The sequence below is a fragment of the Lolium perenne genome, chromosome 6 (genome assembly GCF_019359855.2).
Source record: "Lolium perenne isolate Kyuss_39 chromosome 6, Kyuss_2.0, whole genome shotgun sequence".
In the NCBI taxonomy this organism is placed as follows: domain Eukaryota; kingdom Viridiplantae; phylum Streptophyta; class Magnoliopsida; order Poales; family Poaceae; genus Lolium; species Lolium perenne.
The window spans coordinates 102,938,163-102,955,976 of record NC_067249.2 but is presented as its reverse complement, the minus strand read 5'-3'; the positions used below and the strand labels follow the sequence as shown (position 1 = coordinate 102,955,976).

The following is a 17,814-nucleotide window of genomic DNA, read 5'->3' as shown; positions in this document are numbered from 1 at the left end:
TAGAGCTTAAATCTAAGATCATGCCACTCGGGCCCTAGTGACAAGCATTAAACACAACAAGATTGCAGCAACAATAACTTCACAAACTTATATTGATAGACTAATCATAACGTAACAATCCATCGGATCCCAACAAACACAACACCGATTATATCAGATGAATCTCAATCATGTAAGGCAGCTCATGAGATCATTGTATTGAAGTACATGGGAGAGATGATACCAACTAGCTACAGCTAGAACCCGTAGTCCATGGGGGAACTACTCACAGAGCATGATGGAGGCGATGGCGTCGATGGAGATGGCTTCCGGGGGCACTTCCCCGTCCCGGCAGGGTGCCGGAACAGAGACTTCTGTCCCCCGAATTGGAGTTTCGCGATGGTGGCGGCGCCCCTGGAGTCTTTCTGGAGTTTCGTCAATCGGTATCGCGTTTTTAGGTCGAAAGGGCTTATATAGGCGAAGAGTCGGAGTCGGAGGGTGCCTGGGCTCCCCTCATAGTAGGCCGGCGCGGTCAGGCCTGGGGCCGCGCCGCCATGTTGTGTGGTGGCCCCCTGGCCCCTCTCCGACTCTCCTTCGGTGTTCTGGATGCTTCTGGGAAAAATAGGGTTCTGGGCGTTGATTTCGTCGAATTTCGAGAATATTGCCCGAACAGCCTTTCTGGAACCAAAAACAACAGAAAACAGCAACTGGCCTGTGGTGACCCGGCATACCACTGCATGGTGTAGTATGCAAGTCTGATATAATACCAATGAAACACCGTTCCACTAGTATTATATCGCTCAGAGTGGTACAACAGAAACATATGCGGGTCCAAGGCATGTCTATAGAATTACACACAGATTCTGTTACATAAGATCATCACAGCCTCCTACTTTACAATGAGGTAAAACTGCAAATAAACTCCAGAAGAACGACTCATGGTCTAATCCTAACACGAACTCTACTTGTAGAGTATTTAACTAGCTACAGAGGCTATGAATAGATTCTAGCTAAATAGGGGCTAAGTTTAGGAAGCTAGTTCCTTTCTATTGCTAATCTAGGGTTCTCCTTGTTGGATGTGGTATCTGACTCCTCTGACAGGGTCCTGTTCCCTTGAAGTAGTTGTTGACTCCTCGATCTTCGAGTTGCACTGTATATCCTCCTTTGATGCCTCCATATCTAAGCAGGGGATTTAAGAGTGGGATGAGTACGAGCGTACTCAACAAGTTCATTATAGGAAAGAGGTGTTTAATGCACTAGCTACGGCATTAGACCAGAAAGTCTAATACCAATGCAGGTTTTCATAATCATTTCTTCAAAAGGTTGCTTTTATTCAGAAGAACTATGTCCGTCAGCCTTCACCGGTTTACTAGAACTTCATGGAGTTCCTTTCCGGCAGCGTTCGCAGTTCCATATCCCGGAACAGGGAGTGACAGGTCACGATTCATTACACTCTGCAGAGGTGTGTTGCTTTACCCATAAGAGATCTTAACCTTGGTGCCAACCGAGTCATGTTCTCGTCCACACTTCCTTTGGTGTGAGGCCCGGTATAAGGTCATAGCCAATCATATTCCTCCGCTACCTCGCACACCCACCCGTTGATGCAAACTCCGACCCTGGGTCCTCGCCGGTGCTCTTATACCAATTAAGGACAGCACCCGACCACGACAACGATTCGTGTCTCTACCATGAACTCCTTCGCCGGGAGATGCAACCCATCATAGACCGCAATAACCGTGGGGACTTAAGGCTTCCCCAGCCCACCGCTTGCTCCTCGGGCGACAAGTGTCTACGGTCTCTACCGTGGGGACTTAAGGCTTCCCCAGCCCACCGCTTGCCCCCTTGGAATACAAGTGTCTACGGTAAAGCGCGTCCGTTGATGTACAAGAGGTGGAAATACAATTGACTATTCCGTCCTACCCGGATCTTATGGTTAACACGGATATTACGGCACAAGAATCACTGGGACGACATTTGTTGTTTAATCCTAGATGGATATAAACCCTTGCAATGGAACCTCCACCATATCAACACAATCCATGGTTCCATTGCCCACCACATAGTCATATTCATAGTTATGAAAATAGTGGTTTTGCTTTTTATGCAATAGTGATAAACATAGTACTTTGCAAGTAATTTGGTAAAAATACTCAAATGACATGAGCAAGTGATGAACTTGCCTTTCTTGACTGCAAGATTATGCAGACAAGGCCTTCGATACGCAGTAACTCCAAATTCTGAAATAGCATCATCGTCCGGTAAGGACGATGTTTAAAAGATTGGCAAGGATGCAATAATGCATAAGATGAGATGCAATCGTTCTAAGCGTGACCTAACCCCGATGGTTTAGGATTAGTGAGTTGTAATGATTAGTTTCGGGTGTGTTGCACTTTTAGAGTGATTCACAAACAAGATTCTTATTAAGGTTGATTACTTGGGATTATAAATAAGCAATGCAATATATCACAACAATAATATTACAAGCACACATCAATAAGAATTGGTATAATCCTAACATGTAATGAACAGTTGTTGGTTTTAGCACTCTATGGCATGGTTAATGGTTAATTATCATATACTTCAAAAGAATAACTTTTGAAGAACATACTGCTTAAGAAATAAGAAGTATTACAATTAAGGTTTATAGGTACTAGGGTTTGCTATTGGATCCACTAAGGAATGAATAGTTGGCTTCGAGGTATGATGGTTCATAAGTATCTAACACTAGTAGGGTTTAGTGTGGACGGTATATAATGCAAAATATTGGGCCTGGTTGCTATTAGAGTTCACCATAATGGTGTGATGCTAAATAAGGATAATTAAGGATGATGGCCTTGGTAATAGGAACTAGGTTTACACTTAGTTGAGTTGAACTAGAGGTGATGGCTAATGGTTATTTGGTTTGGTATCATTCCCATAAATATATACTATGGAATGACCCCACTAACAAGGTATGATAAATTCATAGGATAAGAGTTAACTTTCGACTAATAATTGATTGGTGTATACAAATAACACATCACTCTAGCTATGACCTTCTACACAAGATCCAATCATAAAGTTCCTACTTATAAGTATCGAACATGGTCATGCAAAGTAAGTCAAACAATTTTATTTGGCTGAAAGATGTTTAATAATATGACGTAAAGTGTGGTTTGAGTTTGCGTGTTTTTAGATGTGAAAGCAAGTTCCTAGTATAGAGTTATAGCAACTCATATCATATTTAGGTTTAAGGAATTATTTTTAAGGCATAAGAATTTTCTAAAGTATCTTGGATTTAATTTACTAATTTGGGTGAAGGGAAACATTCCTTACAAATATAATTTGGTACTAGAATATAATTTAAAACTAATAAGTATTTATGTTAGATTTTATGGAATTTCTTATATGCTATTTTTAATAAAAATCACATTCTAAGTTGAGACCATGTTTAAATTATTTGGAAAGTATTTATTACAGATTAAAGTCAAAATAATATTTTAAGCCTTTTAGGAACTCAATTTAATATTAACATGAATAATGTTCCTAATTCATAGAAGTTAGGAAACATCATGTATTTATTTTTTTAATACTTGTTTGGTATTTGTGTAGAGAAACTTTTATAGTTTTAAATTTATAACCAAATAATGATACTAGCTTCCACTAATATAGGTATGTTGCATATTATAATTTGATTACCTTAGTTAGGACACATATACACACTAGTGGATTAGTTTATTAGGCTGGAGCTATTTTGGTTAATAGTATTACACATACATGAACATGGCCTGGTCAGCCCCGTACACGTAGAGTCCAACACAACCCAGCAACCCACGACTCGCTCTCTCTCTCTCATTCACCTTTCTATCTCTTTCTCCCTCACGAGCACGCAGGCGACCAGGACGCACCCCTCGCACGCACCTGTGATGTCGCAGCCGCCACCCGCTGCTCCGGCCGTCGTCGGCCAGGTCCGGCGCCGCCGCTCTCCGATTCGACTTCGCCTCCATCTCTTCTCCTATTTTCCCACCGTCTCGATGCTCGGTCGTGCTCCACGCACGACCCCTGTGAACCCTAGCCCGCCTTGACAGCTGCCGGCCAACTCCGGCACCGGCGAGACATTTTTCTGGCTCCCCTCAACATCCTCTACCACTTTGTCCCGCTCGATTTGATTTTCCAGCTCTACCTCGTCCGCCCCCAAACCTGGAAACCCTAGCGGTCGCTGCTGCTGTCCGGTGAGGCTTCGCCATCACCCGCCGCCTCGATTCCGCCCTACGCGCGCGCCCCCCCAAGCGCCTCCACGCGCGCTCGGCCGAACCCTAGGTTCGCCGGAGTGTTGCTGCAAGCCGCTGCTGCTCCCCATTGGCGACCCCGCCTCCTCATCGACCACGAGCCCCAGCTCGAGCTCGCCATCTCGGTGGTATCTGGTGGTTTGGTGTGTTGTTCATGGCGATGTGCTCTGTTGTTGCGACTACTTCATCCTCGACGCCGGCTGGACGGTGCCGCGGACGCAACCCCGGCTGGACGGTGCCGCGGACGCAACCCCGGGGTCGCCTACCTCGCCACTTCCTTTACGACACTGTGAGCTAAACCTCTCCCATCTTTGTTCAGGGTTCTACTGTTTGGGCTGCACCATTACTACTGCTCCATACTTGTGCTACTGGTGGTATGTATGTGTGTATAGTGGAGCTAAATAAATCATGCCCTGGTAATTGATGCAAGTGTTATGGCTCTCTGTGAGGTGTGGTTTGGGCTGACCATGCTCTGAATTAATTGATCGCTGCCTTGTGCTATGTGTGGTGCCTCTCTTTGGATAACTTGCTGTGATAATTTGATGCCCCATTTAACTCATGGTTGAGTTTAAGAAATGGGATAAAAGTGCTGTGGCTTAATGCTCTGCTTGGTAGCTTGCTGGTGAGCTTATATGTATGCTTATAGCGATTTAATTGCTGTGGATGATGAGCAGATCATGTGCATACATGCTCTGTACTTGTGATATATTGGTGGTGCAAAGTGATGATACTGCCAGCTTCCGAGACATGGTTATTTGCTGGCGGTAACTAATGTACCTTGCTTCACTTCTTTTCTATGTACAGGGTATGAGCTCCTAGTTTGACTAGGGATCACTAGCTAAAGCTTAGGTGATCTAGCTCCCCTCTCTGCTGCATATTTCTTTCTATCTATTACTGATAAGAACAGATGTTGAGCTTGATATCTTGGCCCAGCCTATGATGCAAAGGCTGAGGCACTTCCTTTTGATAAGAACAGATATACTATTTACGGTTTTATAGATTCTCTATGATGAACTGGGCATAGCACTTCTATGCCAGATCTGAGAGAAATCCATCTCTCAAATCCTCCTAGACAGAGTCTAGTTGAAGGGTAGATAGATGGGAGTGCAAGCTAGTATGCTGAGATGCTTATATGAGATCGATGGATCAACCTGCTGTTGTAGAGTTTGGCCTTCTGAACTGTTGATTAATCTTCTTCTTGTGGCATGCCTTCTCCTCCTTGCTGCTTCTGATTCTTCCTACTGATCCTAAGTATCCATGAATATTTGTTGGTGTTCTTGTGTTGTCCTAATGGATTGATTAACTCAAGACAGAGTGTAAGTATGGCTAGATAAATTGTTGGTGCGGCTGAGATGTTTGTGTGTGTCAAAGGGGCTGCTGGTACAGCCTATGTGCTGTTTATATACTGTTGGGTGTTGTCTGTGGTGTCGACAACACATGCTTGTGCATGCACTGACTGTGCTACCTGCTTGTATGCTCTGGTCAAGATATTTTCCTTGCCTCCAAGTGAAGGCACGGCTGAGCTGATGTTTATCCACTGTTGTCCTTTAATATTTGACACTGCCAAGTGTATTACTCCTACTGGACTGCTGTGATCAAGCTGATTTTACCTTATGGCTTTTAGTTTAGGATCATATTGACTTCTCCATGTCAATAATGATCCATAAAAACAACTTTGTGGAATTTTAAAGGATTCTAGCTAGATTAGAGGGATTGATAAGATACTTTGTTGCCTAATGATACAAAATGATCTATTTATCCTATTTATGATCCAGAGATGATACATGATTCCCAAAGCTGCCTATAGATTGAAATTGATCCCTCTAATCCACAATTTAGATATTAGGACAAGCTCCTAATGTCTAGTAGTTGAGTTCCAATATCAAAATGCCTCATCCTTGATGATGGCGACATTTTAATTGTAACACCATTCTCTTTTGTCTTTGTTGTTTGTTTTACAGGAAGGAATGATAAGAAGAGGAATAGAAGATTTAGTTTAGGGTTTACTTTTATTCTTTTGTAATTTTCTATTTCTTTTCTAACTTATAATTTATTGAATAATGTATTATGTAATAAAGTTTAACTCATTTATTCATTTGGAACTATCAAGTGTATTTACTTGTACATATTATATTTATATACTTGTTTAGATTTCAAATTCCAATTCCAATTACAATTTGAATTTCTGTCTTTCATATTTGAATCTGAATTCAAATTGTTCCCCTCAAAACACATGAATTCACAAAGGTCATGTCGAAATTTGTCGCACTCACATCGATGACTAACTCAATTCCACCGATGGAGAGAAACCTCGATCATTTTGACAGTTTTAAACTAAAGCGCGAAAATTCCAAGGATTTTCTATGCATGAATGCAATGCACACTTTGGTGTTCTCTCATTTTGTAGCCTCTAAACCTGGGATATTACAGTCTCTACCCCTTAAACTAAACTTCGTCCTCGAAGTTTGAACTCTCTCACGTTTCCGGAGTGTGGATCTGAGTTGTGCAGACTACAACATTTTTCAATGATTGAGACTTCTTCTGATGCTGCTAATCTTAACTGAAGACTAGTTTGATAACATACTCCTAATTGGTAAATAGGTCTTTGTTTTCCCTTACTACCAAAAGTGCAATAATGGTACTTGGTAAGGTACTTATCATAGAAATGGTCGTGATGGTTTATTTCCCAAAGAATGGATTAGACTCATTTAGTCCATCCAATCATGGTTTATAGTTGATACCTATAACTATTTTGGGTTATTTAGGTTCCATGAAAGGAATCATTCTATTAGTATTTGATTTTTGGTATGGTCAATCTTCTTCAGTCTTTGGCCATCTTGAGCTTTATTGAGCCTATTGTATTTCCTTCGTCCAACTTCTTTATGTTTGACTTACTTGAGCTTTAATTCTTCTGAGTAAGTACTACTCACTTTTTCAAGTTATAGTCATCTTCTTACTTCCTCGAGGTATAAACCTCGGCTTCTGGTCTGACATCCTTCTGAAAGTAATGTTCGATAATCTTATGAAAATAAGATCGAACTTTCTCTCAGTTCAGACCTTCATCAACTATCTTGCTCAAAGTATTGATTCATATTGGATCCAACTGATCCCTCACTCTCCCCCTTAGGAATGTCCTAATGGTTGCTAAGCTCATCTTTCCCAACCAACTAGCTCCTTGGTTAGGCTATATGTCTTTTCCTTGGCTTTCCATTGTACTTTTCAAGGGTATCCTATTTGGATTGATTGTGTACACACATGGCTGTGAATACCAGTACGATATGTTAGTTGGTTATGCAACTATGGTTATTCCAACTTTACACAGGACAAGTGTGTTGCCCATGAAAGCTTGAGTAATTTAAAGATATTATTCTGCAACTATTATTGTTCTAAATGAAGAAGTTGTGTTCAACAAACTGATTGGGTCAGAATAAGTATGGTCAAAGTCCTATGCATCCATCCTTGTGCTCCATCCACTTCCTTGCTCGAGCTTCTTAGATGATGAGCTCCCCCGATGATTTGAAAATTGGTTCATTGCTTCATTTGATCTTCGTACCAGCTATGGATCCGGGCATTCTGATTTCATATGACCTAGTTGTCCACATCCAAAACAGGTAATATCCTGTTGAGTGCAATCCTTGGCATAGTGACCTTTTCTTGCACAGTTATGGCATCGAACTCGACTATAAAACGGTGTGATTGTCTCATCTCTAGTTTGAAAATTCATCTCTGACTGAGTTTGTTGTATCTGAATTGGTTGTGGTTCCAACCTTGCCTTCCGTTTTCTTTCATTCTGCACTTCTTCATAATCATTCTCCAAAGTAATTGCAGTATCCACTAGCTCGTGGAACCTTGTGCATTTGGTTAGATTCAACTGCATTTTCAGGAATGGATTCATCCCTTTTAAGAACCTTTTTATCCTTTTCTCCTCTATGTTCACATCCTCTGCTGCATAACGTGATAAACGATCAAACTCTCCTAGATATTTCCATACCGACAAGTCATTCTGCTTCAAGGTCTCGAATTCTCTTCTCTTTAGCTCCATAATACTTTCAGGAACCTGGGCTTCTCGGAACTTCTTCTTAAGCTTGTCCCACGTGAAAACATGTCCCGAAGGTTGAATTAGAATCACGTTATCCCACCATGACGCTACTGGTCCTGATAGTAGATAGGTGGCATATCTAACCTTCTCTTCATCATTACACTGAACTGTCTTTAATTTCCGCTCAGTGTCCCTCAACCAATCATCCGCATCCATAGGTTCTGGTGCGGTAGCAAAAGTCAGTGGATTGGTTTGTAGGAATTCCGTAAGACTCACTCCTTTTGGCCCTCCATTTCTGATACCTCCATTATTCTCACGTATCAAACGACTGAAAAATTCATTTTGTTGTGCTAAGTTTGCTGCTCTATCCTCAGCCATCCTTTCCATGTGCTCAAAGAATTCTTGCCCAAGCAGGACATGGGTTGATGTTGACGATCTAGTGGCAGAGAATGCCTCTTCCATCCGCTTAGCTTCTCTTTCCTGACCTTCTTTTGCCTCCCTCTCTTCATGAGTCATTACTATTTCCTCAGTTGGTTGGTAACTCGTCTCTCCCTCACGCGATCCCATTTTCCCTCTAGACCTGTAACATCAAGAAAGAACTCAATGATGCAACATGCATTTGCACACCAAGGTCAAACTTCATGCACAGATCTAGTCAATCAATGAAAATCCAATAAAATCCAAGAAGATTCAGCTTTATGCTAATAATACACATCATTATATGCCTGAATATAATAGTTGAGTAAGACATCTCTAAACATCAGGCTGAGATGTGTAGTATATAACACCACATAATATAGGTTTATATCGTGATACTTAGCACGAATATGTGGATTTCTAGTATTTGTCTCAACATTTATCATAATTGCACAGTTGCAAGGAGATAAACTTGAAACAAAGTGGCCTGGAATAGTTGAGGTTAACCTAGTTTTCTTTAGAGGTACTAACAAAATAGTATACCATATATACGTGCTATTGAGGACTACTTCCTATGATACAATTTGTTCTATCATGTCTACTCTGAATACCTATTTATTAGGATATAGCTCCTATACTTCCAAGTGTTTCTACCATGTAACTAGGGTTCTTATGTACTTGACACAGTTCCCATGGTTTTGGATCAGTAATCTTGCAATATTGTTTAACACTTGACTTCTAATTGTATTCCTCCTAATTATTTAGGATGTTCTAGTCATCACATAATGACTCTCAAGTGAATCATATGTGATTAACAACTCTACCATGTAAGTAGACATATATTATTTCTATCACTCTTCCTTTCCTCCCATGATTGACTCATCATGGTTTATACTACCTCTTATAACTTATAGTTATCACTTACTATCAATTGTCTCATAAGTTTGGATAATTTACTTACCCATTACTTGTATTGGTTTACACCTTCTAATAGGATATCTTTCTTATACACATATCTTAGTCACTTGTTATCCCTCCTATTACAGGTCTGGATAACTCTTACTTAACAAGTTTTGGTACACATCTTCCAATAGGATATCTTCCTTATGGTTGTATCCTCTCTTTGGACTACCATGTATTGTATACCAACTATGATCTACTCATCTATAGTTTTAAGGACTTAATGATGTGCTACATGTTTGGGATTAGCTAACTATCTTTACTTAGAAAAGATAGATTGAAAAGGTTGACTCAAGTGTGTCAGGATTATTCTCAAGTGAATATCCATCTCAAGTCATATGTAGTATTTGGTATGACTAAGACAACTTCCTATAGACACTTCCAATCCTATAGGTCTCCTTTAAAGGGTTTTAATCCTAGGGTCAAAGCATTTGCTCTGATACCAGCTGTGGTGACCCGGCATACCACTGCATGGTGTAGTATGCAAGTCTGATATAATACCAATGAAACACCGTTCCACTAGTATTATATCGCTCATAGTGGTACAACAGAAACATATGTGGGTCCAAGGCATGTCTATAGAATTACACACAGATTCTGTTACATAAGATCATCACAGCCTCCTACTTTACAATGAGGTAAAACTGCAAATAAATCCAGAAGAACGACTCGTGGTCTAATCCTAACACGAACTCTACTTGTAGAGTATTTAACTAGCTACAGAGGCTATGAATAGATTCTAGCTAAATAGGGGCTAAGTTTAGGAAGCTAGTTCCTTTCTATTGCTAATCTAGGTTTCTCCTTGTTGGATGTGGTATCTGACTCCTCTGACAGGGTCCTGTTCCCTTGAAGTAGTTGTTGACTCCTCGATCTTCGAGTTGCACTGTATATCCTCCTTTGATGCCTCCATATCTAAGCAGGGGATTTAAGAGTGGGATGAGTACGAGCGTACTCAACAAGTTCATTATAGGAAAGAGGTGTTTAATGCACTAGCTACGGCATTAGACCAGAAAGTCTAATACCAATGCAGGTTTTCATAATCATTTCTTCAAAAGGTTGCTTTTATTCAGAAGAACTATGTCCGTCAGCCTTCACCGGTTTACTAGAACTTCATGGAGTTCCTTTCCGACAGCGTTCGCAGTTCCTTATCCCGGAACAGGGAGTGACAGGTCACGATTCATTACACTCTGCAGAGGTGTGTTGCTTTACCCATAAGAGATCTTAACCTTGGTGCCAACCGAGTCATGTTCTCGTCCACACTTCCTTTGGTGTGAGGCCCGGTATAAGGTCATAGCCAATCATATTCCTCCGCTACCTCGCACACCCACCCGTTGATGCAAACTCCGACCCTGGGTCCTCGCCGGTGCTCTTATACCAATTAAGGACAGCCCCCGACCACGACAACAGTTCAGGTCTCTACCATGAACTCCTTCGCCGGGAGATGCAACCCATCATAGACCGCAATAACCGTGGGGACTTAAGGCTTCCCCAGCCCACCGCTTGCTCCTCGGGCGACAAGTGTCTACGGTCTCTACCGTGGGGACTTAAGGCTTCCCCAGCCCACCGCTTGCCCCCTTGGAATACTAGTGTCTATGGTAAAGCGCGTCCGTTGATGTACAAGAGGTGGAAATACAATTGACTATTCCGTCCCAGTCCAGATCTTATGGTTAACACGGATATTACGGCACAAGAATCACTGGACGACATTTGTTGTTTAATCCTAGATGGATATAAACCCTTGCAATGGAACCTCCACCATATCAACACAATCCATGGTTCCATTGCCCACCACATAGTCATATTCATAGTTATGAAAATAGTGGTTTTGCTTTTTATGCAATAGTGATAAACATAGTACTTTGCAAGTAATTTGGTAAAAATACTCAAATGACATGAGCAAGTGATGAACTTGCCTTTCTTGACTGCAAGATTATGCAGACAAGGCCTTCGATACGCAGTAACTCCAAATTCTGAAATAGCATCATCGTCCGGTAAGGACGATGTTTAAAAGATTGGCAAGGATGCAATAATGCATAAGATGAGATGCAATCGTTCTAAGCGTGACCTAACCCCGATGGTTTAGGATTAGTGAGTTGTAATGATTAGTTTCGGGTGTGTTGCACTTTTAGAGTGATTCACAAACAAGATTCTTATTAAGGTTGATTACTTGGGATTATAAATAAGCAATGCAATATATCACAACAATAATATTACAAGCACACATCAATAAGAATTGGTATAATCCTAACATGTAATGAACAGTTGTTGGTTTTAGCACTCTATGGCATGGTTAATGGTTAATTATCATATACTTCAAAAGAATAACTTTTGAAGAACATACTGCTTAAGAAATAAGAAGTATTACAATTAAGGTTTATAGGTACTAGGGTTTGCTATTGGATCCACTAAGGAATGAATAGTTGGCTTCGAGGTATGATGGTTCATAAGTATCTAACACTAGTATGGTTTAGTGTGGACGGTATATAATGCAAAATATTGGGCCTGGTTGCTATTAGAGTTCACCATAATGGTGTGATGCTAAATAAGGATAATTAAGGATGATGGCCTTGGTAATAGGAACTAGTTTTACACTTAGTTGAGTTGAACTAGAGGTGATGGCTAATGGTTATTTGGTTTGGTATCATTCCCATAAATATATACTATGGAATGACCCCACTAACAAGGTATGATAAATTCATAGGATAAGACTAGGACAATGCCCGCGCGTTGCCGCGAAATACCAAACATTGTTGAGTCCCTCTTCCGCCCGGCCCCAGCCAAGCACGCGCCAGCCGCCAGCCCCGAATCTCCCACTCTTCTATAGGCTTCCATCACTGCTATCTGCTGCCCATTTCACCCGTCTTGGCTCATTACTTTCCTACAGGTTTTTTTATTGTGTAGTAGTATGCGTCGTTCGATAAGCCAAGCTTCATCTAAACAAACGGATCCGTCGGTGGTTGGTGAGGGCCATCTTGGAGATTGGTGGTGCCACATAGTAGACGGCGGAGGAGGACAAATGTGGCTACACAAGAGAGAACGCTTACATCACATTAATTTAAAAAATATAGGAGCGCATATTTTTAGACAACTATCAAATTTGCATTTTAAATATATAATTTAAATCCAAATTATAATTTTTATGTACAATTACAAAAAAAAATACTCCCTCTGTTCATAAAAGTATGTCAGCGATTTGTCCTTATTCATCTGTATCTATATCCTATAAAGAGTGTCACGATACATTTCAATTTAGACAAGTTTGTGACATCTTTTTACGTCCAGAGGCGGTACATAAATATTCCCAATACAAATGCAAGGTACACTAATTTCTATTATACAACGCACAAATTTAGACAAAATTTTATATACATTCATATTCACCTGGCATAACAGCACAAACCAAATACACACCGTAGGCCTAGTAATAACAGCACCTAGCACCAACTACACAATTAAATCGATAGTCATTGCCTCCACCGATCCAGTGCCATAGCAGCCACTTCTCTCTGTCCGCAGCCGCTCTCTGTCCCACTCCGCTCCACTCGATTTTCACAATTTTTTCATGAAAATAAAGATATTCAATTTGATTCACAATTCGGTATATTCCATTTATAATAAAGGTTCCTAAGGAATTTTAGTTTGTTCGCGTTAGCACACAGAGGTCAGCCTGCATCCTAAATTTCTAATACTGAACCTCTCCTACTTTAGCTAGCCGTAGCAGAGCTTGACGCTGTTGGACCAGCAGCTGTTTCTAACGCAGAACGCGCTCTGAGACCACGGCCCAGATCCGCAGCATCAACCATGCGCCCGCTAGAGCAGCTGTACCCGGATCGCTCCTGGAGCAGTAGTTGTGTCAACGCAGTAGAAATTAAGTGAGGCCAGCACTGAATTCTGCGGATCTGCCATCTAATCGATAATCGTCGCTTCTTGTGTGATTTTAGTCGGCGTTCTGCAATTTCAATTTATTCCCCATCGTGATGATGCCTCCCAAAGTCGCTGCAAAAACTCAGGCTGCAGCTGCTACTCCCAAAGTTCCGCTTCCGCCGCCCCTGATCCCCTACCACCGCTGCCCCTGCTCTTTGCCTGCCGAAGGGATCTGAGCGGAGTAAACGATGACTTGGTGCACAGCGTTCGCCGGTGGTGGATGGTGTAGGGAGATGGAGGCGGAGGACCGACCTGGGACGTAAGGCGGATCTCCATGCAAGGGAGGACCCGCTCCCGCCGGCGAGTTGGTGCGCACCCTCGACGTCCATCGCAGGGTGCGGATGCGCGTGGGACGGCTCTCCCATTGTCTTCTCTGTTTCGATTTCGATGGGAGGACGCGGTCGTGCGCAGGTGGGGTCCTGTACAAAAAACGTTACGGGCTAAGAAGTACTCCCTCCGTCCACAAATAAGTGTACATCTAGCCCTAAACTTTGTCCATAAAAGAGTGTACTCCTATCTCCCCAATGCACTTTAATTGCTTCTCTCTCATTGCACGAAAATCAAACCCAATAATATTGAGCATATGTTCTTCTTATTTTCTACAAGCACTTAGCTCATTGGAGGTGAACTAATTAAAGAGGGAGATGCATCTTCCCAATGCATTTTTTACTTCACTTCATAATGTATCTTGAAAACCCCGCACGTACACTTATTTGTGGACGGAGGGAGTAGACACCAAGAGTTAACTTTCGACTAATAATTGATTGGTGTATACAAGTAACACATCACTCTAGCTATGACCTTCTACACAAGATCCAATCATAAAGTTCCTACTTATAAGTATCGAACATGGTCATGCAAAGTAAGTCAAACAATTTTATTTGGCTGAAAGATGTTTAATAATATGACGTAAAGTGTGGTTTGAGTTTGCGTGTTTTTAGATGTGAAAGCAAGTTCCTAGTATAGAGTTATAGCAACTCATATCATATTTAGGTTTAAGGAATTATTTTTAAGGCATAAGAATTTTCTAAAGTATCTTGGATTTAATTTACTAATTTGGGTGAAGGGAAACATTCCTTACAAATATAATTTGGTACTAGAATATAATTTAAAACTAATAAGTATTTATGTTAGATTTTATGGAATTTCTTATATGCTATTTTTAATAAAAATCACATTCTAAGTTGAGACCATGTTTAAATTATTTGGAAAGTATTTATTACAGATTAAAGTCAAAATAATATTTTAAGCCTTTTAGGAACTCAATTTAATATTAACATGAATAATGTTCCTAATTCATAGAAGTTAGGAAACATCATGTATTTATTTTTTTAATACTTGTTTGGTATTTGTGTAGAGAAACTTTTATAGTTTTAAATTTGTAACCAAATAATGATACTAGCTTCCACTAATATAGGTATGTTGCATATTATAATTTGATTACCTTAGTTAGGACACATATACACACTAGTGGATTAGTTTATTAGGCTGGAGCTATTTTGGTTAATAGTATTACACATACATGAACATGGCCTGGTCAGCCCCGTACACGTAGAGTCCAACACAACCCAGCAACCCACGACTCGCTCTCTCTCATTCACCTTTCTATCTCTTTCTCCCTCACGAGCACGCAGGCGACCAGGACGCACCCCTCGCACGCACCTGTGATGTCGCAGCCGCCACCCGCTGCTCCGGCCGTCGTCGGCCAGGTCCGGCGCCGCCGCTCTCCGATTCGACTTCGCCTCCATCTCTTCTCCTATTTTCCCACCGTCTCGATGCTCGGTCGTGCTCCACGCACGACCCCTGCGAACCCTAGCCCGCCTTGACAGCTGCCGGCCTACTCCGGCACCGGCGAGACGTTTTTCTGGCTCCCCTCAACATCCTCTACCACTTTGTCCCGCTCGATTTGATTTTCCAGCTCTACCTCGTCCGCCCCCAAACCTGGAAACCCTAGCGGTCGCTGCTGCTGTCCGGTGAGGCTTCGCCATCACCCGCCGCCTCGATGCCGCCCTACGCGCGCGCCCCCCCAAGCGCCTCCACGCGCGCTCGGCCGAACCCTAGGTTCGCCGGCGTGTTGCTGCAAGCCGCTGCTGCTCCCCATTGGCGACCCCGCCTCCTCATCGACCACGAGCCCCAGCTCGAGCTCGCCATCTCGGTGGTATCTGGTGGTTTGGTGTGTTGTTCATGGCGATGTGCTCTGTTGTTGCGACTACTTCATCCTCGACGCCGGCTGGACGGTGCCGCGGACGCAACCCCGGCGTCGCCTACCTCGCCACTTCCTGTACGACACTGTGAGCTAAACCTCTCCCATCTTTGTTCAGGGTTCTACTGTTTGGGCTGCACCATTACTACTGCTCCATACTTGTGCTACTGGTGGTATGTATGTGTGTATAGTGGAGCTAAATAAATCATGCCCTGGTAATTGATGCAAGTGTTATGGCTCTCTGTGAGGTGTGGTTTGGGCTGACCATGCTCTGAATTAATTGATCGCTGCCTTGTGCTATGTGTGGTGCCTCTCTTTGGATAACTTGCTGTGATAATTTGATGCCCCATTTAACTCATGGTTGAGTTTAAGAAATGGGATAAAAGTGCTGTGGCTTAATGCTCTGCTTGGTAGCTTGCTGGTGAGCTTATATGTATGCTTATAGCGATTTAATTGCTGTGGATGATGAGCAGATCATGTGCATACATGCTCTGTACTTGTGATATATTGGTGGTGCAAAGTGATGATACTGCCAGCTTCCGAGACATGGTTATTTGCTGGCGGTAACTAATGTACCTTGCTTCACTTCTTTTCTATGTACAGGGTATGAGCTCCTAGTTTGACTAGGGATCACTAGCTAAAGCTTAGGTGATCTAGCTCCCCTCTCTGCTGCATATTTCTTTCTATCTATTACTGATAAGAACAGATGTTGAGCTTGATATCTTGGCCCAGCCTATGATGCAAAGGCTGAGGCACTTCCTTTTGATAAGAACAGATATACTATTTACGGTTTTATAGATTCTCTATGATGAACTGGGCATAGCACTTCTATGCCAGATCTGAGAGAAATCCATCTCTCAAATCCTCCTAGACAGAGTCTAGTTGAAGGGTAGATAGATGGGAGTGCAAGCTAGTATGCTGAGATGCTTATATGAGATCGATGGATCAACCTGCTGTTGTAGAGTTTGGCCTTCTGAACTGTTGATTAATCTTCTTCTTGTGGCATGCCTTCTCCTCCTTGCTGCTTCTGATTCTTCCTACTGATCCTAAGTATCCATGAATATTTGTTGGTGTTCTTGTGTTGTCCTAATGGATTGATTAACTCAAGACAGAGTGTAAGTATGGCTAGATAAATTGTTGGTGCGGCTGAGATGTTTGTGTGTGTCAAAGGGGCTGCTGGTACAGCCTATGTGCTGTTTATATACTGTTGGGTGTTGTCTGTGGTGTCGACAACACATGCTTGTGCATGCACTGACTGTGCTACCTGCTTGTATGCTCTGGTCAAGATATTTTCCTTGCCTCCAAGTGAAGGCACGGCTGAGCTGATGTTTATCCACTGTTGTCCTTTAATATTTGACACTGCCAAGTGTATTACTCCTACTGGACTGCTGTGATCAAGCTGATTTTACCTTATGGCTTTTAGTTTAGGATCATATTGACTTCTCCATGTCAATAATGATCCATAAAAACAACTTTGTGGAATTTTAAAGGATTCTAGCTAGATTAGAGGGATTGATAAGATACTTTGTTGCCTAATGATACAAAATGATCTATTTATCCTATTTATGATCCAGAGATGATACATGATTCCCAAAGCTGCCTATAGATTGAAATTGATCCCTCTAATCCACAATTTAGATATTAGGACAAGCTCCTAATGTCTAGTAGTTGAGTTCCAATATCAAAATGCCTCATCCTTGATGATGGCGATATTTTAATTGTAACACCATTCTCTTTTGACTTTGTTGTTTGTTTTACAGGAAGGAATGATAAGAAGAGGAATAGAAGATTTAGTTTAGGGTTTACTTTTATTCTTTTGTAATTTTCTATTTCTTTTCTAACTTATAATTTATTGAATAATGTATTATGTAATAAAGTTTAACTCATTTATTCATTTGGAACTATCAAGTGTATTTACTTGTACATATTATATTTATATACTTGTTTAGATTTCAAATTCCAATTCCAATTACAATTTGAATTTCTGTCTTTCATATTTGAATCTGAATTCAAATTGTTCCCCT

General features: G+C 41.6%; 1 protein-coding gene and 2 long non-coding RNA genes across 3 annotated transcripts; 2 read left to right on the top strand and 1 right to left on the bottom strand.

Annotated features, from left to right (window-relative positions):
• Nucleotides 1-3,436: 3,436 nt before the first annotated feature.
• On the top strand, nucleotides 3,437-6,342 carry LOC139832261 (uncharacterized). The gene is made up of 2 exons (XR_011747144.1): nucleotides 3,437-4,536; nucleotides 6,209-6,342. It is a non-coding gene; the product is annotated as an uncharacterized lncRNA (long non-coding RNA).
• A 1,461-nt stretch (nucleotides 6,343-7,803) lies between these two features.
• Nucleotides 7,804-8,802, bottom strand: LOC139832470 (uncharacterized). The gene has a single exon (XM_071822238.1). It carries the CDS (start codon nucleotides 8,800-8,802, stop codon nucleotides 7,804-7,806), a length of 999 nt encoding a protein of 332 aa, XP_071678339.1.
• A 5,061-nt stretch (nucleotides 8,803-13,863) lies between these two features.
• On the top strand, nucleotides 13,864-17,694 carry LOC139832260 (uncharacterized). The gene is made up of 2 exons (XR_011747143.1): nucleotides 13,864-15,868; nucleotides 17,551-17,694. It is a non-coding gene; the product is annotated as an uncharacterized lncRNA (long non-coding RNA).
• Nucleotides 17,695-17,814: the final 120 nt, after the last annotated feature.